Genomic DNA, 24,166 nt, shown 5'->3' on the forward strand with positions numbered 1-24,166 from the left:
ATCTTAGTTTTTCTCTGATAGGCATGCATGTTTTGACACGTATCTTAAAATTGCCTTTCCGATACACTTAACATTTCCGATACTTTGAACCTTGGTCCCAATCTCATGATGACAAATACGAGAGATTTTCCCAATGCGAGTCTGAATCTGCTCCTCACATAGTGCGCCTCATACCAACCTCATAGTATGTTTTTTCCGTACATCAAGAACATCTCCCATATTTATATTTACTCGTGGAGAGATATTTCTGATACAAAATGGGATGTCGCTGTGAGGTTGATGTGAGGCGCTCTGTGTGAAGAGAAGATCTCAATTCTCCCAATGCACGCTGCGGCTGAGATGTACTTGGCGCGCATATGTTAACTCCTATTTTACGTCTTGGTAGTTATCAAAGGGGAGATCTGTTGAATCTGGTAGAAATAGATCCGTTGGAATTGAAGTACCAAACAGCTCCCTCCACTCTCTCTCGCTCGCTCGCTGGCTCGCTGAAATCTGAATGCAAAGAGATGGCCACTCCTAAACCGGGAAAGAAACATCAATATCAGCTTCACCGCCACGGTGGATGGTGGAACCGGGCTAGGAGATTTTCTAACCAGAAACTCTTTCCTTTGCTTCTGATCCTGGCCTTCTTAGCTATAACCCCTCCAATATTTTTACATTTCAGACTCAGGCGATTTCAACAGGTTTAATTCCTCCTCCTCCCTTTTGATCACAGAATTTGTTTCTCTGTGGGTTGGTGAAAAGGGTTAGTATTATTTTCTATGCAGATGCAACTGAGGAAGTGTGGTTGGTTGAGGGAACCTCCCCTTGTATGTGCTCATGGCGGTGATTCATCCAAGGCCTTTCCCAATACAGTACGTCTATGTTTTGTTTCTTGGTTATTGCTTGTTCGATCAATGACTGCTGTTATTTTTTCTTTTATTTTATTTTATTTTCTTTTTGAGTTGATTATCGCCTCTAGGTTTAGGCCATTTCTCCTGTGTGTTGTGTTATTTATATGTAGACAACTCTTTGACGGGTACAATTTGATCTGTGTTCTATTCCCTTAGAACACAAAACTGTGGATCCAAGCTGGGGCCGGTGGTAGGAATTTTATCTTGTGGAAGGGTCCGAAGGGAGACCTCAAATTCCACAAAAAAAAAAAAAAAAAAAGATGAAGAGAAAAGAGCATTGATATCCATACAAGTTAAATAGCAAGTACTAAAGTGACTTCTCAAAGAGTTCTGAAGTGGTTTCAAACTTTGGCTGCTTGATGAGAATTGGAAAAATTGAACGCCCATGAGAGAGGGAGAGTGCAAGAGGAAGATGAAGTGGTTATGTATTTCTATTTTTGGTAGGAAAACTGAGGGTTGATTTAGAGCATTCCATTGTTTTGTAATTCTCAAAAAATAAAAAAAAGGATATATGAAGACAGAGGTTTTCTGGTTAGTAATTGCGTCCATTTGAGGTCTGTGCTGACAAGGGTTTTTTACCATGAGGATGAATAACCTGGGAAGTTCAAGCTATTTTATGAAATACCAATACATGTTCTGTCTATGTCTGTTTCATTCCTTACATCATTATGAATGATCACCCTTAAATTTCTTGAATTTTTTAAATGAACATGGGTGGGGAAATGATCTTACTCTTTTGTGTCGGAGGGGCTACTCACTTGAAACTTTCCGAAAAGGTGTATAGAGAAATAATTGTCATTTTGGGCTTGTATCTTTTTTTTTTTGAAGAATAAAGAGGAAAAATCATAAATAAAAGAAAGAAGTACAAAAGAAAGGTGATAAGATATCCCCTGAGAGAGAGACACAAACAGTGGACTCACCAAACAAATTCAGCAACCACCAAATACATCAAGATTACAATATGACTCAACAAGCAAACAGCCACAACAAACTAGACTCAGCCGAAGACCAAAAGGAGTCCCTTGATCTTCTTCCACGAACATGTCCACCTGGCTTATATCATCCTCATCCCAAATCTCTCTTCCTTCCCCAGAAACTCTTTTATTTAACTTTTCTTTTTTTTTTGATGGATAACTTTTCTTATCTCCTTTTGAATTCCTCAAAAGCCCTCCTAGCACACTCCTCACCACCCCAAAAAACAGACCAAGACTTTTTCCAACCATGACATCTCTCTCCACTGTTTTCTGAAGAGGCACAACTTGGTTCTTTTCTTCATTTCTTTGCACCTTCACATTCCCATCAGAATCAGAACGTTCAATACTCTCCTTCTTGTCTTGATGCACCTTACCCAAATGAGGGTCCAATGATTGAACTTGTATCGTCACCCCATTGTGGCTAGAGACTGATGAAGAATTGCCTTTTGAATCTTTTCTTTTGTAAACCCATTTATAACTTTTTGTAGGTCCTGCCCCCTGCCAGACCAAGCTTCAAATGAGAGAATATTTTAGTCACATGAACAACATGAGGATTTCTTGAACCACATGCTTTCTTGCTGATTTCCCCAATAAATGACTCCACATTCTTCTCATCAACCTTTCTCTTCCGAGCCAAATCGGTGCCCAACCTTCCAGCCTTCACCTCTTCAAAACACAAGTTGTTACAGTTATGGCTCTCGTCCTAGCAACCATCGTTGTCGCCTGTAACAATCCTCAATCCTATTGCCTCATCTCCAAGCTCATTTTCAGCATCAACAGAGACACTTTCTACTGCGGTCTCCTCTTCCCCCTCTCTCCAACCTTTTCAACTTGGCTAAAAGATCCTCCCCTGAATCATAAGAATCAGACTTGTCTGAAGCATACCCTTTTTCCTGAGGCATTGCTGCATTTTCCTCAACAAGAACAGGAGCATCAAAAACCACCATGGAATCTCCAACATCTTTATAACTGGGGCTTGAAGCACCAGCAACAGGAGGACAATGATCAGCATGCTCCACTCCAGCTGTAGAGAAGGACAAGGGGGATAAAGCGAAGATTAAGAGTCTGGTTGGTAGGGAGGTTAAAATTGGGAAGAGCTTAGGTTTTTTTTTTTTTTTTTTTTTTTCTGGGGAAGTGAGGAGTTTGCTAGAAGAGCTTTTGAAATTTTTGAAAACAAAGCAAAAAGGAAGAGATCATGAAGAAGAAGTTGGTGAGGGAAGGAGGTAAGATCTGGGATGAGGACGGTGATTGTTATGATGAGACATTTGAAGCTGAAGACTAGGTGCTTTTGCAGTGTTGGGGGGTTTCCATCATGTTTGGTCATGTCTTTGTTGTCCTTTTGTAGCTGGTTTTGGGTGTTATTTTAGCACCCATGTTTGGTAGTAATCAGTTTTTCTTTTTTATCAATAAAATTTTATTCTTATGGATAGATCTAAGTGGAAACCTTGGAGAGGAGGTTTGGGGAAATTGAAGTTAAGGAAGCCATTTTCTCTATGGATAGATCTAAGTCTCCTGGGCCTGATGGTTTCACTAAGGCCTTCTATCAAGATTGCTGGGAGATAATTAAGAATGATTTGATGAAAGTGTTCAGGGAATTCCATAGAAGGGGAGTAATTAGTCCAGGGATGAACTCAACTTTCTTAGTTTTGATCCAAAGAAGCAAGGTGCCACCCAGCCAGGAGACTTCAGACCTATAAGCTTAGTGACTAATTACCAAGGTCCTTTCTTTGAGGCTTAAAAAAGTGCTCCCCTCTCTCATCTCCCAATACTAAGGGGCCTTCGTCCAAGATGGACAAATTATTGATCAAATTCTAATTGCAAGTGAGTGTGTGGAGGCTCAAAAAAGGTTAAAGAGGGAGTAGCAATTAAGTTGGACCTGGAGAAAGCCTATGATCTTGTGGATTGGGAATTTTGATCACTATAATGAGAAGGAGTGGTTTTGGAGACTTATGGTGTAAGTGGATCAAAGAATGCATGCAAACAAGTCACTATTTAGTTCTAGTGAATGGCATTGCAGTTGATTTCATTGAAGGGACTAGAGGCCTTAGACAAGGAGATCCACTTTCTCCCTTCTTTGTACTTTGGTAGCTGAGCTCTTGGCTAAACTGATTTTAAAGGCTAACTCTATGCAATTGATCAAAGGCTGGTCAATCAGGAGAGATAGAGTTCTGGTTTCACATTTGCAGTTTGCAGATGATACCCTGATTTTCTGTGAAGGGGATACCAGTGAAGATGTGGAAAATCTGAAATTAGTTGTGAACTTGTTTGAAAGAATCTCCAACTTGAGAATCAACTGGTCTAAGAGTCTAGTGGCTGGCATCAATTTGGAAGGGAGTGAGTTGAGAGATTTGGCTGCACTGTTGGGTTGTGAGACTAGAGATTGGCCTTTGTGTTATCTGGGAGTGCCCCTTGGTGGAAACCCTCGTTCGGTCAGTTTTTGGAACCCCTTGGAAGGCTACCTTGTGCACCTTGGAAGGCTGTCCATGATATTCTTCCTTTCTTTCTTCCCCATATATGGTATGACTTAGCTTTGGGTCAGAAAATCAGATTCTGGGAGGACATCTGGGTTGGGGACTCCCCCTTGTCAGAGGTCTTCCCTTCCCTCTTTGCTCTTTCCGGACTCAAGGGTAAACCTATTAGTGATTTTATCAGCTTTTCCTATTCCTCTTCAAACTTGAGCTGGAATTTGGGTTTTACTAGAAATCTAAGGGAATCTGAAATTTCTAATGTCTCTACCTTGGTTGACTTGTTGAATTCAGTAGTTTTGGGGATTCTAGAGTTTGGGTCCTCAATCAGAGGGAATCTGAAATTTCTAATGTCTCTACCTTGGTTGACTTGTTGAATTCAGTAGTTTTGGGGATTCTAGAGTTTGGGTCCTCAATCAGTTAGGTTCTTTTTCTTGCAAAATCTTCTTGAACTCTCTTGTTACCACTTCATCCTCTCCTTCTTTTCCTATTAAGGTGATAGTAGTCGAACAAGACTATAATCTGTCCTAGGTTTAATGAGAAAAACAAATAAAGGTTGAAGAGAAGAAGAAGAGAAGAGAAGAGAAGAAGAGGAGAGGAGAGGAGAGGAGAGGAGAGGAGAACTCAAAGAGAGAATTCAGAAAAGAGAGAGAGACTGACTTGCAATAGCCGCCCCACTCTTATAATTTATTTTTATATTCGAATAACTAGAAAAGGGCTGAATTACCCTTATTGCTTACTGTTATGATTCGGCCTGCCTTGGAGTTCTATTTGTCTGAGATCGGTTATGTAGAAAGAGGTAGAAAGGTGGAAGAAAGAGAGAAAGAGAGAAAGGAGAAAAGCTGGTTCGAACTGGTAGTCAAAAGAACACGACTCCCAGTGGGCCAGGCAGTACTTTTATTATTAAAAATAATTGAAAAGACATATGTGCCCTTGTTTAAGTAAGGAGCACTGGTTCTCACACAACATTACAGATCAGCAACATTAATCTAGGTATAAAGACAGAAATACCCCTACGCTAACACTCCCCCTCAAGCTGGGAGTATATATCATATACTCCCAGCTTGTTACATATGTAATCCACTCTTCCCCGACTCAAGCCTTTTGTAAATAAGTCAGCCCACTAGTTTCCTGTATTAACATATGCAGTGTCTAGCTCTCCATTCAGCACCTTCTCCCTCACGAAGTGACAGTCAACTTCAATGTGCTTGGTTCTTTCATGAAACACCGGATTAGAGGAAATATGAACTGCAACCTGATTGTCACAATGGAGCTTCATTGGAGTGTTGATGTTGTACCCTACTTCCTGTAGAAGGTTCCTTAGCCACACTAATTCACAAGTGGTGTGCGCCATAGCCCTATATTCTGCTTTTGCACCACTTCTTGCCACAACTGTCTACTTCTTACTTTTCCATGTCACCAGGTTACCTCCCAGGAAGGTGCAATAGCCTGTGGTAGACCGCCTATCAGATATAGAACCGGCCCAGTCAGCATCAGAATACCCTTCTATTTCAAGTTTTCTGCCACTCTTGTATATCAGATCGCGACCCGGAGCCCCTTTTAAATACCTCACAATTCTTAGAACTGCATTCCAATGAGGAATCAGAGGTTTTTGCATGAACTGGCTTACCACACTAACCGCAAATGAAATGTCTGGTCTAGTAATGGTTAGGTAGTTCAGTTTACCCACAAGTCGTCGATATCTGCCAAGGTCTTCAAACACTTCACCCATATCACTGCTTAGCCTGGTATTTGTGTCCATAGGTGTTTCAGTTGGTTTAGCACCCAACAAGCCTGTTTCTTTCAGCAAATCAAGCACATATTTCCTCTGGCACAGATTAATACCATACTTGGATCTTGCTGCCTCTATCCCCAAGAAATATTTCAGTTTACCAAGATCCTTTGTCTGAAAATGATCCTGCAGATAAGTCTTCAGCCTGTCAATACCCATGTTATCATTCCCAGTAATAACAATATCATCTACATACACCACCAATAGTAATTTTCCTCCCAGAGAGTCATGACTAAATACAAAATGATTAACTTTGCACTGTTTCATACCAAACTTCTTTACCACCTCACTGAATCTACCAAACCATGCTCGAGGAGACTGTTTAAGCCCATATGTAGCCTTCCTTAGTCTACACACCTTACCATCCTCCCCTTGAGCAACAAACCCTAGAGGTTGCTCCATGTAGACCTCCTCAAGTAAGTCACCATGCAAAAAGACATTCTTGATATCAAGCTGATGTAGTGGCCAATCATACATGGCTGCAAGAGAGATCACAACACGAACTGACCCTATCTTAGCAACCGGTGAGAAGGTCTCTGTGTAGTCAATACCATAGGTTTGGGAGTACTCTTTTGCAACCAATCGCGCTTTCAGGCGTTCAACACTACCATCAGGCAGATACTTAACTGTATAAGCCCATTTACAACCAACAACTTGCTTCCCAGGAGGAAGAGCGGTGAGGTCCCAAGTATGATTATGATGAAGGGCAGAGAGTTCTTCTTCCATCGCTCGACACCACCCTAGAGAGGCAAGGGCTTCCTGGACATCCTTAGGGACAACAACTGATGATAATAAGGTGACAAACTGGTGATGGGAGGCGGAAATGTGAAGTAAGTGAAACATAAATAGAAATAGGATGAAGGGTGCAAGTACGTTTACCTTTCCACAAGGCAATGGGGAGATCAAGCTCAGATGCTGAGTGCGGGTCTGGTGCCGGATCTGTCGACGGAGATGTAGCCGGAGGAGTAGCAGCCGGTACTCGTGGGCGTGTATACACATGACAGATAGGTGGGCCTTCAACAAGTGGTGGCACCGGAGGCAAGGGTTTGGTCACGACTGGAACAAGGGGAAGAGGGTCGGCAATGGGAAGTGGAAGAGGAGGAGGTGATGAGGAGGAAGAAGCATCACCGGACCCCGAAAAGAATGGAGTAGACTCAAAGAAGGTGACATCAGCACATACAAAGAAGGTGACACCCTTTCTGGGTTCGAGAATAGCTAAGGAAGATGCACTTGAGAGAACGGGCATCGAACTTGTCATTCTCGGGACCCAGATTATGGACGAAGCAGACACACCCAAATCCCTAGGCATAAGAGGAAACAGAGACAAAGTGGGAAACAAGACCGTAAACGGGGAATGACCATCAAGGATGAACATGGGCATCCGATTAATCAGAAAGCAAAAGGTAAGCACTGCACTACTCCAAAAGGGTTTGGGAACATTCATGTGATGCATTAGGGATCGTGCTGTTTCCAGGAGATGGCGATTCTTTTTCTCAGCCAACCCGTTTTGTTGTGGGGTGTAGGTACATGAGGTCTGATGTATAATGCTGTGTTGGTCTAGGTATTCTTGAAAGGAGGAGGATAAATATTCACGGCCATTATCAGAACGAAAAACTTTGATGTGGGTACCAAATTGGTTGCGAATCTCAGCATAAAATTTCTGAAAGATGGTAAACAATTCACTTCTGTTTTTCATTAAATAGAGCCACGTCATCCTTGAAAAATCATCTACAAAAATGACAAAATATTTATATCCATTATATGACATCACTTTATAAGGACCCCAAACATCTGAATGAATTAAAGAAAAAAGACTCGACACATGGTTATCAACCCTAGAACTAAAGGGAACACGATGGTGTTTCCCAAACTGACACGACTCACAATCCAAAACAAAAAGTTGACTCAAAGACGGAACCAAAGACTTCAAAACTTTTAGAGATGGATGACCAAATCGGCAGTGCCACTGGAGAGGAGAAAGGGATGACTGGAGAGTTGTTGAAGTTCTGTCACCACCGTCAAGATAATACAGTCCACTAGCTTCATGCCTCCCACCAATCTTCATCCCTGTCTTGAGATCCTGAAAAACACACATAGAAGGATAAAAGGTAATGGAGCAGTTAAGTGATTTGGTCAGCTTACTAACAGACATAAGATTAAAAGGCAATTTAGGAACATATAAAACCGAGGAGAGGGATACGGGGTCTAGGTCAACATTACCAACACCACAAATTGAGGATGTGGAACCATTAGCAAGGGTGACAGATTGTGATGTTGGGCAATGAGATAAGGAAGAAAACATACCTGGAGTTCCAGTCATGTGATCGGAGGCTCCAGAGTCAATGATCTAGGGATTGGGTGTGGGTGCCAGACAAGCCATACCTGAGTGAGCGAAAGTCGCTGTGTTTTGTTGTGATTGGATAAACCTCTCATATTCATCATGGGGAACACTCACCATCTCCTTCACGGGACCATCTGTGGATGTAGGAGGTATCTGATCAGATGAATTATTCTCCTGTCTAATGCTGGAACTAGAGTAACTGGTCGTGACATGATTGGCCCAGGTTGAGGGTGGACCATGTAGATCATAACAATATTTAATGGTATGTCCATCCATACCACAATGAGTGCACTTCCTTGGGCTTGAGCCACGTCCTCTACCACGGGCTCCCCCTGAATCTCTGCCCCCAGTACGACCACCACCACGATTATAAGTAGGTCCACCATTGCCACTTCGGCCATACACAGAACCACCACTACCACCACGGCCAGATTGAGCTCCCCGACCTCCACCTCTCGCACCACAGCCTCTTGATACATTTAAGGCAGATCTATCTGAGATATTAGAGCTCTCAGTAGATCCGATAGAAATCCTCCGAAGTCGAGCAAATACCTCTTCTAAAGAGGGGAGAGCTGATCCTCCTAATATCTGAGTCCGTACTAGTTCATATTCAGACTTCAGTCCCACCAAAAATCTAGTCACATCAAGCTGTTTTCTCTATTGTTGCTGAATCTTGACATCAGAAGTGAGAGGATGATTGATTCAACTCATTATGTATGTTTCTCATGCTGGCATAGTACTCCTCAAGACTCTGATTGCCCTGTTGCAGATTAAAGTACTCTTGATACAACTGGTACACTCTAGTTGTATTGTCTTGACCCGAATACAATTTCTTCGCATGGTCCCACACATCTTTGGCAGTGTCAAGAAACATGAAGTTTACACTAATCCTGGGTTCCATACTATTCCACAACCATGTGATGATCTTAGCATCCTCTTGCTCCCAATCTTCATACTCGTGAGAGTCAGTGGAGGGTTTCTCCTCTCTTATGTGTTTTACCTTCTTCTTTGCCTTTAGAAAGACTTCGACGGATTTAGCCCAAGGCACATAATTCTCTCCATTTAATTTAATGGAGGTCATCACACTAGGTTTACAATCACTGTTATCTCCCATTCTGTTATCACCGATTCTGCACACTTGCTGAATTCTATTACCACTGAATTCTGCACACTGCACACAACTAGATCACACTCGTCACACTGATTTCAGCACTTGTTGTTGCTGAAAAGTGTGCTCTTTACACCACAAACCCTACTCCTACGGCTACCTGAAATCTCACCACTATATGATCACAACTCTTCCTTCGGAATACACAAAAACCAGCATAAACCCTAGCACACTACTGTCTAAAACCCTAGCATATGATCTGAAACACACTTCCTATTTGAACCATAACAGATATCATGCACAGAAATCTCTTGCCTTATCACTGAAGGAACAACCACACGAGCAAGAAACCAGTCCACACGAGACAGCCACTGCACCACACAGATCGGCCCACTATTCTTCATCGATTAGGGGAGGGCGATCTTAGAAACCATAGCAACCGATCACACAAGACCTGACTGGAGGCATAGAAACCTCCAAGGGAAGAGGGCGATCACTCCTTTTCAGCCCTTTCCCTTATCTCCGGTCGAATGCAGGAAAATCAAGAGAAACCCTAGATAGGGTGCGCAGAGAATAGAAATCTAGGCTGACAGAAAACTTGGCAGATTCAAGTTGCTCTGATACCATGTTATGATTCGGCCTGCCTTGGACTTCTATTTGTCTGAGATCGGTTATGTAGAAAGAGGTAGAAAGGTGGAAGAAAGAGAGAAAGAGAGAAAGGAGAAAAGCTGGTTCGAACTGGTAGTCAAAAGAACATGACTCCCAGTCGGCCAGGCAGTACTTTTATTATTAAAAATAATTGAAAAGACATATGTGCCCTTGTTTAAGTAAGGAGCACTGGTTCTAACACAACATTACAGATCAACAACATTAATCTTGGTATAAAGACATAAATACCCCTACACTAACACTTACATGGCAAAATAGTAAAAGAAAAACTAATAACATAAGGCTGAAATAAACTACCAACTAACAAATTGAAATAACTAACATAACTAACTGTCTACTACTGCCATATGAACATAGTGGGGACCACATCAGTGTTCTCTACACTCCCCCTCAAGTTGGGAATAGATATTTGTCATTCCCAACTTGCATAGGTCTGCCTCTAACTTCTTCCTAGAAACAACCTTGGTGAGAAGATCTGCAAGCTTCATGTCGGAGGTGATATACGGAAGACATATTTCTTGAGATGCAACCCTTTCTCTGATAAAATGTCGGTCCACTTCAATGTGCTTAGTTTTGTCGTGTTGTACTGGATTATGAGCTATATTAATAGCAGCCTAATTATCACAGTACAACATTTAGGGCTTCTCATAAGCAATACCCAACTCCTGAAATAGTGATTTCAACCATAGAATTTCAGCTACACTATTTGCCATGGACCTATATTCAGCTTCAGCACTGGAACAAGAAACAACATTTTGTTTCTTACTCCTCCAAGAGACAAGATTACCTCCTACAAAAGCACAATATCCAGAGATAAATCTTCTGTCATCAACACACCTAGCCTAATCAACATCTATGTAAACTTCTATCTTCATGTGATCATTATTCTTGAATAAAACACTTCTGCCTGGGCACCTCTTCAAATATGCCAATATCTTCTCAACTGCAAGTAGGTGAATAGTTCTAGGAGGGTGCATATTACTGACTAACAACACTGACTGCATAACTGATGTTCGCATGTGGGACAAAGATAGAGGAGTTTTCCAACTAACCCTTGGAATATAGCTTTATCTTCAAGAGGCTCTCCATCCTCTGCACTGATTTTGTGTTTCTGTTCAATAGGTGTGTCAACAGGCTTAACACCCAACTTTCCAGTTTATTCCAACAAGTCAAGAACATACTTTCTTTGAGAAACAAAAATCCCATGCTTGGACCTAGCTACCTCAATACCCAAGAAGTATCGTAACTCTCCTAGATCTTTTACCTCAAATTCTTGATGAAGGAGTTGTTTAAGAGACTCAATCTCACTGTTATCACTCCCTGTCACTACAATATCATCTATATATACAGCAAGCAAGGTTAAGGAAGAATCCACTTTCTTAATAAACAAGGTGTTTGCAACTAATCGGGCCTTATACCTTTCAATGGAATCATTAGCATTATGTTTCATAGTAAACACCCATCTACATCCAACTGGTTTCTTCCCTTTGGGCTGATCAAATATCTCTTAAGTATTGTTTCTCATAAGGGCATCCATTTCTACCTTCATTGCATCCTTCCACTCAGGAACTAGCAAGGCTTCCTACACCATTCTGGGAATGGGAATATTAGCAATGGATGCAAGAAAGGACTTGTAAGAGGGGGATAGATGATCATAGGACAAGAACTGGGAAATGTAGTAGGTTGTGGATGTGGTGCAATGGCGTTTGCCTTTACGGACTGCAATGGGGAGGTCATGGTCATCCAATGGAGGTTAGGGTTCAACAGTGGAAGGTATCTCATCTGTAATATCTAATAAAGGAACTGTGGTGCCTGGATCTGGATCCACAGAAGGAATTGGGGCTGGCCTAGACTATTGATGACCAAAATCAACTTGCCTCCACCGTCTGTGCTAGTCTCTCAAATCCCGGAACCTCTGACAATCCTCCCCATTACATCCCTCTTCATGCAATGGGACAGGTAAAGGAACTTCTGATGAATTAATCCTAACTTCTGAACTGTGTGCTTATGCTTGCCATCCATTAATGCAATACAAGTAGTCTTTTTCTAATTCGTGTGCCATCTTTGTTGCCTTTTCTTGTGTTGTTGCTTGTTGCTTAGGCTTATTCGTCGCATTCGAGTGCCGCACGGGGTCCCAATGACTAGCCTCGCGACATGGTGGCGTGTGGCGCCCCCAAAATGCTCTGAGGCATATGCCAGAGGTGTTGATACTTCTGAGGTGTATGCCTCATACACCCTTTTTGGCTTCATGCACTTCACGCACACCTCATATAAAAAGGCAGCAAAAAGAAAAAATGAAAGAAAAAAGAATAGAAAGGAAGGGAAAGGAAAATAAGGGTAAGGGAAAACGAGAAAGAAAGAAAGAGAAGAAAAAAAGAAAAAAGAAATTAAAGGAAAGGGAAGTGAAGGGAAGGAAAGAGAAGGGGAAAGAAAGTTTGGGCCAGGGCAGGACCCCCTTGGCTGGGGGGCAACAAGATCCCTCCTTTCAGTTAGTTTTATGCATCTTCATTCTTCTTAATATATTTTACTAAAAATATAGAAAATGAGTTCCTTCTTTCTTTCTCTTCTTCCTCCTTATCCCCCTCCTATTAAGGGGGCTCAAAAAGAGGCTTACACCTCTTAGTTCTTTACTATGCCTTACACCTCCAGGTAGTGGAATGCCTCACTTCATGCCTCAATGTTTTAAAACATTGGTCCCAACTATATGGGGTAGGTTACATGAATCATGTTTCACCATTCTGTTCTGTTCATTGCCATATATATTGTTAAGTCATAATGCCCTAGCATGAGCACAAAGAGACAAATTATGAGGATCCATGAACATGAGAGTTTGGCATATGAAACCCTCCTTATCCTGGCTTGGAACTGGCTATGTAAGGCAAGCTCAAACTAGTGTAGTTAAAGGAGATGATTTGAACTATTAAAACTAGACTCAAATAAGGAAGGGATTCATCCAACAATATAGATTGGATTAGGAAATAGGAACAAAAACAGGTTGTGAACTATAGAAATTAGTTTTTCCTAGCACAAATTGATTACAAAAAATAGGGGGATGAATTGTAGTTTATCCTAACAAGATAAGAACTATTAAAACTAGACTCAAATAAGGAAGGGATTCATCCAACAATATAGATTGGATTAGGAAATAGGAACAAAAACAGGTTGTGAACTATAGAAATTAGTTTTTCCTAACACAAATTGATTACAAAAAATAGGGGGATGAATTGTAGTTTATCCTAACAAGATAAGAAGAGCAAACATATTTGAACTATAGTAGAAAAGTCAAAAACAAGTAGACACCAGATGAGATGAACTATAGCTGGAAAGGAAAAATGGATGATCAAAACGCAAAAAACTCAACAAACATATCTGAACTCAACTGATAGATATGGAATAATCATTGTTGCCATCTTCATCATTCTTATCAGAGTCTACCTGCTTTGCTACCATGTTGTGAGCGATATGAGAGAAGAGAGGAGAGAAAAGTGAAAGGATGGAAGAGAGAAAGAAAACTAGGGTTTTAAACCACAAGAAATCTCTCTCTCTCTCAGATGAAAACGATGGTTATTTATACACTAGAAATATCTAATTTACTAAGAAGCCAATGGGACAGATATTACATAAATGTTTGATTATAGCTTCACTTCCCAAAGTACCCTCTTTCTTCATAAAGTTATGGTTTGAACACTCCAATAATTATCAAGGTCATCATCATAACTGTCTTTATTTTCTTGCTTGAATACCACCTTGGTTTTCTTGTTCAAGAGTAATCTAAAATCTAAATTGCTTCAAGAATCCAAACATAACAGAAACCAGAAAAGATTAGATCAAGGAAGAGAAAAGCTGAACTAATCTGGGTATAAAAGCCTTTTCATATATCTCAGTACATAATGACTCTAGATTGGAAATGGCAGATATTCACTGCCATCATTACCAATGAATGAAATGGAAAATAATAATTTGACTTCGAAATAACTAAGACCGTGAATACATGTAATGCTGAGATGATCAAGCTTTCTCTTTTTCTTTGCAGATGGCTGCATATCGTATTGCTCTTCTTTCTCAAGTTGATTGTATTGAGATTGATATTTCTCGTTCTTCTGATGGAATTTTGTTTGCTCTCCATGACAGGTTTGTTAGTGTTAGTTTCTTTAGAGAGATTCTACTTCTATATGCAAAATCTAAAGTTCACCTATTATTTAGACTATGGAAGCAACTTTGATTTGTTGTGTTTGCTTGAATGGAAAACTGAAATTTTTACTAATTTTCCCACTGAAGAGATTTAGGGGATCAAATTTAACATCTGGAATGCTTCTCTCTAGTTCCTTTCGTACTTTCTTTGATCAGTACACAAATAAGTTACTAATATTTATGAGAAAGAATGATATGAACACATACAAACCTGTGCCAAAACATCCTATGTGGGTTAGCTTCTGTTATCCACGCCACTGCATCTGCATTTTTACTTTCAAATTATGAACTTCCTCTTGGAAATTTATGCTCCCCTCAAAATATGAGAGGTTCATCCTTGCTCCTTGTCTTTCCAAATCATCAACAATACTATTGACTGATCTAAGTGTCCCTTCAAATGTTTACTCCTAATTGCCTCCCTTTTTAACCTCTCTTATTGCAGGACTATGAATCCAAGGGCCTGTGCTGTTTTGTGTTCACTAACTTGTTGTAATGTGGCTTGTGCCGTGTTGGCACAACACGGTTTTGCAGGCCGCCCGCACTTGTAGTTGGCCGTGTCATGCCAACACAGGGGCTTGTGTGGGCCATGCCTGCCTGGCTCGTAACCCCTTAAAGGTCAAGCTCGGAATGACTTGTGGTATGAGCTCGGACGGTCTTGTGTTGTGTTGGGCCGACCATAGGTCAAGCTTGGGTTTTGAGGCCCATGGGCCAGCACGGCACAATATGAGAAAGTGGGCCATGCTAGCATAGTTGGCGGCCCAACACTACATGACCCACTGGCACAACACGAAGTCGGCTTGCTATGGGCTGCGTGGACCTGCTTCAAATATAGCCATTGGGGGGTCCCCATCATCATTATCAACATCCATGCCTTATCCCAAATATATGGGGTCGGCTACATAAATCCTATTTTTTAAATCGGTTCTATTTAAAGCAATATCCACTGTGAAATTATTAGTGCTTAAATCATTTCTTACTACTTCTATCCATGTCCTTTTTGGTTTACCAAGTGCTCTTCTAGCCCCTTCAATGTGTACAAATCACTTCTTCTAACTTTTGCAATTGGTGGTCTTCTATGCATGCGCCCAAACCATCTTAGTCTATTCTCTCTCATTTTATCACCTATTGGAGCTACTCCTAGGTTCTTACAGATAACTTCATTCCTAAACCTATCCTTTTTACTTTTATCCACTTGTGCATCTTAGTATTTGTGTTTTTGCCACATTCATTTTCTAGAGATGTTTCTTGACTGCCCAACACTTTGCTCTATACAACATAGCTGGCCTTACAACTATTTTATAGAATTTTCCTTTTAATCTTAGTGGTATTCGCCTATCACGTAAAAATCTAGTACACCCCTCCATTTTGCCCATCCTATCCTTTCTAATTCTTTGGGTAACATCCTTCTCAATCTGTTCCTTGTCATATTGCTCTTGCCAGATCCAGATCTAGAAGGTAGAGTCACCTGCCTTGATCTTAATCTTTTCTTTGGGATCTCACCACCCATTCTTACTTTAATACGAACCCACTTGCAAGTTTTCAATTCCTCAGCTGAGTCATCCGTTCCTAGAAATCCCCGATGCTCCCTATTCCCTCAATAACACTCGGGCACCTGAGTGATAGTGGTAGACCGAACACTTTAATTCACAGATCTATTGGATAATGAAAGCTTTCTTTCTTCTGCACCATCTCACAGCCCACTGTCTCAAACCACCAGTTGGTTGCAAGTCGAGCTTGCCTAAACCTCCACGGAGTATAGCGCAACACCCAGTCTGCCTCCACTTTTGATGGGAAGATGAATAGGTACCTATCGCCAATTAGCTTTTTAATTGGAGATGAATAGGTACCTGGAACGGGATTTGGTTGTTCCAGTTTGCCTCCATGGACTATTGCACAACATCAAGATGAATAGGCCCCTGCTACTACACCCCAACTTTTGGCTGCCCAAAACTCTAAATCTTCCATCTTCAACCTCCTACCGGAACAACCAACTAGGCACCTCTTCAAAATTTTTTTCCTTGCTACTCCTTTATTCTCCGTTTCCAGGTATACCTGATCACCCTCCCTACCCAAACGAGTTTCCCCAAATCCCGACCAAACTCCAATTACAACCACAGTTCTGAACGAGAGATTGTTTCTTAGACCTGGGCCCTTTTTGTTTGTTATACCACTAACTCACCCCTACCTTTTGCCTAATGCAGGAGCTGAGGAATCAAATTTGGAATTTTCTGAAATTTTCTATATTTCTGTATATTTGGACAGTATGGGTATTTTCGTCATTTTGACTAGTTCCATGTGGGCTTGGGCTATAACATCTTGTTCCTCTAGCTTAGTAGTGCTTGTCTTTCAATTTTCAGTTTATTTGCATTAATTGATAGGAAGCTATTGTGTTTCTTGATGCACAAGACAAAGAGGGGCATTTTTGTAATTATGATGAACAGTATTCCGGGCCACACAAGTCACTCTATAAATAGATGTATTCTCTTCCTTTAGAAGCTAATGAATGAATGAAGATTTCTTTAGAGCAAGTTTTCTGTATGGAGTGATTCCTACAAAACCCTAGAGTGATTCTAGGACCCCTTGCAGTGATTCCTTGGGATTTCCCTCTCTTTTCTCTTTCTATACCCTTTCTACTCTCTCTCTCTTTCTCTCTTCATCATTTCTGTCTTCTGATAGTTTGTTCCAGCCCTACTGCATCACTGCCTCCTCTGATAGGGAAGTTCCAACTTTACTGCATTTTCTCCACTAGATGAACTTACTTTCTGGCCTTGAATGATCCTCAAATACCTTCGTCGATCTTCATCTTTGTCAGTCCTCACCTTTCTACAATCATATACAACAAATGGTTTTCATAATTCCCTTTAATATTTGTTGTTACTTGTGAAAACCTTACTTCCTTCACACTGAACCATTCAATATATGGTTTTTATCTATTGAAAACATAGTGAAAATCACCTTTGGTCTATCTTTTGAACTGATCGACCAAACCAATAAACCAACCCAAACTGATTCTTTATAGTAGGGTCAATTTCCACTAGTGGTTGGCCGGTTTTGGGTGGCCAATTTCCTAGCTTGACCAAGTCGGTTCAATTGGCCAAACAGCTTGAAACTGAACTGAACTGACCCGTGAACATCCCTACCATCTAGTTTGGAGCAAGTTGGGGGAATTGAAAATTTGACCATGTAAAATCCGCTTGCAATAGGAGTTTTCTCAATTCAAAGGAGTCAACTAAACCATTAAATTTCCTCATGATAGTAGTGATTCCTTGGTTTGGGTTATTTGTTTTCCCCAATAATCTAATAACATCGAAATCACCACACGCGCACACACACACACACACACACACACACTGTGGCCCTTCCCAAAGTCCTCTAACAGTAGACAACTCCCAAAACAAGGCCCCATCTCTATACGAATTAGGGTCATTAGCATTTGTTAAGCATTCATGGATTGGCAGACAATGGTTGGGATGCAAGAGTCAACCCAGGGGTTTCCCGGTGCTCTCCTTGGAAAGCTATTCATGGTATTTTACCTTCATTTCTTATGTCAAATTTGATGCTTGTTCAGGAAATAAGGTCTTATTTTGGGAAGATGCTTGGGTTGGAGACACTCCCCTTAATGAAAGGTTCCCTTTTATTTATTCACTCTCTGGAAATAAAAGAAAAGTGATCACTTCGGTCTTTAACTCTTGGGACTTGTGTTTGAGGAGAGGCCTAAGGGAGTTAGAAATGACAATGGTGGATGAATTAATTAAACTTCTAGGGTCAACTTACCTGGATCAATCTTGTGTGGGTAGTAAAATTTGGAAACCTTCCCCTTCTGGTGTGTTCACTTGCTCTTCCTTTTTTGATATCCTTATTCAATCATCAAACCTTGTAAGGTGCTTTCCTTCGAAGGAGAATTGGTGTCAGCCTATACCCCCAAAAGTTCAGGCTTTTTGTTGGGAGGTGGTTATCCAAAAAATCAATACTCTAGATTTGTTGCAAAGAAAAAGGCCAAATGTTTGCCTATCACCCCATGTTTGTAGCCTCTGCTTGGGATCTGGTGAGACGATCACACACCTATTGATTTCTTGTCCATTTGTATGCTTTATTTGGACTTGGTTCTCTTCTATCTTTGGTTGTAAGGTGGACACCTCCCCCAGATGTGGCAAGCCTTTTTGACCCAAGCTTTTTCAGGCAACCGAAGAGGCGTGGAAGATTAATGTGGAGAGCCACAAGAGCAGATATCTTATGGTCAGTTTGGGAAGAAAGGAATAGTAGAATCTTTAAAGGTGTGGAGAAGTTCAAGGAGGCAATTGTAGAAAGGATAATTATTATGATTATTCATTGGTTGAAAACTTTGGATTTGTTTAAAGACTTCTCAGTTGAAGACATTTACAGGAATTGAGAAGTGGTGGCTTCTACAACTTCCGTGAAACCTATTGTGCAGTAGTTGTGGTCCCCACCAACACAACGAAGAGTGGAATTAAATTTTGATGGGAGTTCAAGAGGTAACCCGGGCCCTTCAGGTATAGGAGGAGTTTTCAGAGATGAAAATGGCAGAATTGTGGCTTTGTTTTTAGGACCAATAGGAGTGGGGGACTCATTGAGAGCGGAGGTGATGGCCTTGCTTCAAGGTGTAAGATATGCAAAACAGTTGGGGTTACACCAAATTGAGATTGAGGGAGACTCTAAATTGTTGATCGAGTGGCTGCAATCTGGTAAGTTGGGAGCCTGGATTTATAGACAGCCCATAAGGGAAATCCACAATACAACAAGGGAGATCGGTGCCTGTTTCAAATGGACAAGGAGATCAGCTAATGGTTTAGCTGACACGTTGGCTAAACAAGGGACTGTGAGGGAGAGTATGTTCTGGGCAGTTTTGTAAGAAAGATAACTGGGGCTCAACACCTACTTAGGGGTTGACAGCTGTACTTAAATCTGGAAAGTTATTTAATGAAGTTATCGTTTCCAATAAAAAAAAACAAAGCATTTGTTAAGGCCCACTCCCTTTCATCTGAGGCTTTTTTAATTTTTAAGGAAACTCCTCCATACAATCCATTTCCTCATTCCTCTAGATAGTAAGAATCCTCCCTAAAGCTCCCCACGAAGGTGCAAAGGAATAGTTAAGACCCCTAGCTCCCTAGATACTTCTTATCCATTTTCTATCTACCACTTGTCTTTCTTTTTTGAAGACATTCCTGATTAGCCTTCTCTTTTCTGCACTTCCTAAACTTCTCACATTCCAACTTATTATCTTCATTTCAATAGATCGAGAGTCCCTGGAATAATGCTGAAATCAACACTCCCCTTTTCTTCTTTCCTTTCTCCTGCTTTCCTCCTTTTCATAATTTATGCCACATTTAAGTTTTTTAATCTCACTCTTTTTTCTTTTTCTTTGCTTATCACTCTTCCTCCAGTAAACTTTAGTTCCCCCTTCTTTCCTTCCCTCTAATCTTTTTTCTTCTACCCCCTCTTTCGTTACTTGGTCTAAGTTTCACCACTCCCTCTTGAATCCCATTGGAATTTTGACATGGGTCTCGGACTTGGGGAGTGAGGTGATCTAGACCTGCTCCCATAGACTCCTTTTTCTAAGGCCAAATATACCACTGGTTCATGATTTTACCACTCTTCTACATTGCTATCCAAGAATTTCCCAAACACTAGGCCAATGCCACTTCATTTAGAATCATTCTGTGAAGGTATGGCTTTGGCTGGACCTGCAATAACAAGAGGAACAACATTAGAGGAACCTTTAGGAGAATGCAAAACAAAATCAGGCAAAAGCCTTCCTTTGTATACTTTCCGCAGGATAGAAATCCTTGTCAGATAAAACAAGGACAGCATTTGTTGATCATTCCTCTTGTGCTTTTTTACTTAGGTCAATGTTGAGACGAAAATCCCAAGTATAGACACCCTGAAATTGTGCCTCTGCTTCTTTTTCTGTTTCGGCTACACCTGAGTCCACCTCAAAGTTTGAAGCAGGAAGTTCATAACCTTCTTCTCTTGGTACCAAAGAAGTCTTGCTAGAGGAGTCTTCAAACAGAAGCTCCATTCCTAACATGTTGTTGTCCCACAACTTACATGCTTCATTGGTATCAATACTTACACAAATGTTTTCAAGTTGATTGGATCTATATTGGTGTGGTGTAAGAGCTGGTTCTTGCCGTACATGGAATCTTTAAGTTGCCTTGTTCGAGAGTTTCTTAGAAGACTTGTTTGACTTGCTACCAAGGTTATAATGTTTTGGCTTGATGGGGGAATGTTGGAGTGTACAAACTATATGATGCATGAAGAAAGGGGGTAATTTAGGAAGAAAACTTATAATCAAGGATTTTAATATAATATCTTCTCATTGAGGACTGCTTTATAATTTGAGTTGTAGTTATAATATGAAGCATCTCTCTCATTGAGAGAGTAAGATTTGTTGTGGTTTGAAGCCCTAATTTTCTTCTTCTCTACCATCTTTTATCTTATCTCTCCTATATTCTCTCTTATCACTCTCGAATCATGATAACATTTCTCTTCTCTTGTCGTCTCTCTCTCTCTCTCTTTCTCACTCACATCTTCTATTTTCTTGAGAAACTGGTGTTCCTTCCTATACAGCCCACAGTATAGCTGCCGTTGTTCATCTTGAGAATGTCTTTCCCTTCTTCGGTCATGTTGAAAAGAAAGCACTGTCGAAAAGGTTTATTATAGTCATTGGAGGACTCTACCTATACCCAGAAAAAGAAAGAAAGCTCCCATGTGCTGGACAAAAGGTATGGGAGATAGATAGGTGGTTAGAAGGCTCAGAACTTGCTCTACAGGGAAAGCACATATATGGTGATAAGCAAGAAGAGGGCCTTCATGATAGATGTTTATTTCCATATGTACTACTTAGTCCCCATTCATTTTCACTTACCTGGGTAAGTTTACCCAGGCAAGTGTTTCCTAGGTAAAACATGTTCAGGTAAGTTCTGTTCCGACGTTCTTGTGTGATATAAATTACTCATGCAAAGAGAGATGCGGGAGGGAGAGAGTGTTATTGGTACACAGGTAAGTTGCTTGCCCACCCTCTAGGAAGGTATTAGCTACCTGGGTAACTGATACTCAATAGTGCAACAAATGAATGCTCGGATCGTGGTCAATTACCTGGTTGACCAACTTACCCCTCGCTAAAAATCGTCAAACAAATGGAGCCTTAATAGAAAGCCCTCACCTTTGGAGGAGATGGTCCTTCCCATACTGCCTCAGTGCTTCATAGGAAAAGAAATCAGATTAGGAGTACTAGAACTTAAGGTCTTAAAGAATGAGACACATAATAACAAGCTTGATGTGGAAATTGACCAAACACTAGAGTCCAAAGAAGATGGTCAAGACAACAACCCTTGAAGAATTCAAAAACAAAGTGCTTCTGGAATTTCATTATCCCTTGATGTTCTTCTGAATCTCAAATCTCAGTTCAGCCTAGATTTAGAGATGAAAATACAATTGGTAATTAAACTCTCTTTGCATTAAGGAGGGAATACGAAGAAGGGATTTTGTCCTTTAGTGGCATATCTCCTCCACCACAGTCGTAAAATATAAATGGTATATTTTAGTAATTCAATGCTCTTCTGAATCTGAAATCTCATTTGAGCCCAGTTCTCGAGATGGAAACACAATGGGTAATTAAACTGTCTTTACATTAAAGAGGGAATATGAAGAAGGATTTTGAACCACCATTTTGTTGCTCATGGGCCCTACAAAGTACTTAATTGGAGCTTCTGGCTTTCAAGTGGATGCTGTATCTACATATTAATTGGTATACTTGTATCCGTATCTATCCATGGCCTTTAACTTAGGAAAATGGAGAGGTCCATGTCCATATCAATTTGGGGATTTTAGCATAATAGAATAGGTAGCAATCTCTGATTTCTTGAATTGCAAGAAAATTCACTCTTTTTTAATTTTTACTTGTTGGAACTTCACCCATTGGCTTCTTTGTTAATCTTTGTTTTCTATGTTTTGTTTTTTGATAAATAATCTTTGTTTTTTTGTTCCTAATTATCAAAACTACATGATAGAGTGAGTTCAAGCAAAATTTAAACTCATACAAAGTGCAAATGATTCTAATAGGTCAACTGAATAATTTACTTATACAATATATAAACTAATATTTAGCTTTATGTTTGGAAAAAATCATTGTTTTCTATGTTAAGCATTGCTGCTACCCTTGTCTGAAAGTTTTCTGAAGTTCCCCATTTTTTATACTGTAATATCAAGTTTCATCTATGTACTGTTTTATGTTTTTATGTAACCGAACTTGTGCACAATAGTATGTGCTTAAATTTTCTATTGACACTGCAGTAATATATTAAAGGTGTTTATTAAAATAACAAAAAATATGAATTGAAATTTGAAGGCTTCTTTTATTTTTCTTTGTTGCCTAAAATTGAAAATTTCTATTGACTTTAGAGACATGTTCTAATAGTTTCAGTTGTCAAGGCATCTAGGTGATTTTGGGCAACAGTGGGGTGCCTATTTGCCTAGGTGATACGAATTTCATAAAATAAATAACTAAAATTTGCTTAGTTCAATAGTTTTATACACAGCATGCACATTAATTTATAAAATAGAAATTTTCTTTAGAGTACAATGGTAAAGATGTCAACTGTGACATGCTGTTTTATCACTGCTTCATGTTTATTGCTTCACATGCAGTACATGCACCATAGATTTTGTCTTTTCTTTATTAAGAACATTAAATATTATCTCAAAACATGGAAATAATCATATCTATGACAATAGTATTTTAATTATACTAATTTGAATACTTTAAAAAATAATACTAATATAATAAGTATTTAATAGAGATTTCATATCAAATTATCAACTAAATAAGGCTATAATTTTATATCAAAAAATTTAAAATAGAGAATAAGTAAAAGAGAAAGGAACAAGGGTAGCTGCTGTTTTATTTAATGTAAGGGAGAGTGATTAGAGAAAAAAAGATACCTCTTTAGACTTTTCTTCCTTTCTCTTCCTCTTCTCAAAACCCTTGGATATAGTAAGATGTAGCAATATGAATATATTTTAATAGGGTATCCGTCTTGTCTTTTTTGTTGGGCAAGTGCCTTATCTTAGACAGGTACCTTGTTTCCATAAGTCAAGATGTTCAGGTGAGGTGCCTTAACAACCATGACTTTTCAGAGTCATAGGACATGCCCTAGATAACTACTTTTAGCAAGCATGGTTTTATTTTCTTGTCAAAAGGTTACAAGATAAAAAGGAAAAAAACCTGCTTGATAGCATTAGACTCGATGCTTGATTTTGGTATGCTATATTTTGTCTTTATTTTTTTGTATGTTTTTGTTTCCTTTGTATCATATTCTATATTGTCATTACTACAATTATTTCATGAAACTACAAGAAGAGATAATCCTCACATGGCACAGGCAGGGATTTGCAGCGGATATCCGGTAACAACACTGTAAAAGTTGGAAATTTAAGCAGTAAAGAGGTCAGATTTTGCTGGCTACCTTTATTCCCAATTTATTAAAGCACTTTTGTAGGTAATGACTCTATTTGATGATATTAATTCTTCACCATCTAGTTCATCTGAATAAATGGGAAACTTATTTAATTTAACAACAAGCAAAATTAAAAATAATGCAGAAAAAAGGAAATATTTAGAGAGGAGGCTGTAACAAGGAGGGAGTGAAGAGTGGAGGGAAGAGCACTCCAAGTCATGGGGATGGTATCAATCATAAAGTAAAGGCATTATTGC

At 39.9% G+C, this 24,166-nt stretch overlaps 1 protein-coding gene across 1 annotated transcript in view; it reads left to right on the top strand.

Moving 5' to 3' along the window:
- The first annotated feature begins 287 nt into the window (after window positions 1–287).
- GDPD4 (PLC-like phosphodiesterases superfamily protein) overlaps window positions 288–24,166 on the top strand; it is a 62,945-nt gene continuing 39,066 nt past the window's right edge. Inside the window, exons 1-4 of the mRNA XM_010254089.3 lie at window positions 288–683; window positions 768–854; window positions 14,276–14,373; window positions 23,839–23,899. Of these exons, the coding sequence (XP_010252391.1) occupies window positions 357–683; window positions 768–854; window positions 14,276–14,373; window positions 23,839–23,899 (573 nt within the window). The 5' untranslated portion in view covers window positions 288–356. The remainder of the gene's footprint in view (window positions 684–767; window positions 855–14,275; window positions 14,374–23,838; window positions 23,900–24,166) is intronic.

Source organism: Nelumbo nucifera, chromosome 5 (genome assembly GCF_055504915.1).
Source record: "Nelumbo nucifera cultivar China Antique chromosome 5, China Antique-T2T, whole genome shotgun sequence".
Classification (NCBI taxonomy): Eukaryota; Viridiplantae; Streptophyta; class Magnoliopsida; order Proteales; family Nelumbonaceae; genus Nelumbo; species Nelumbo nucifera.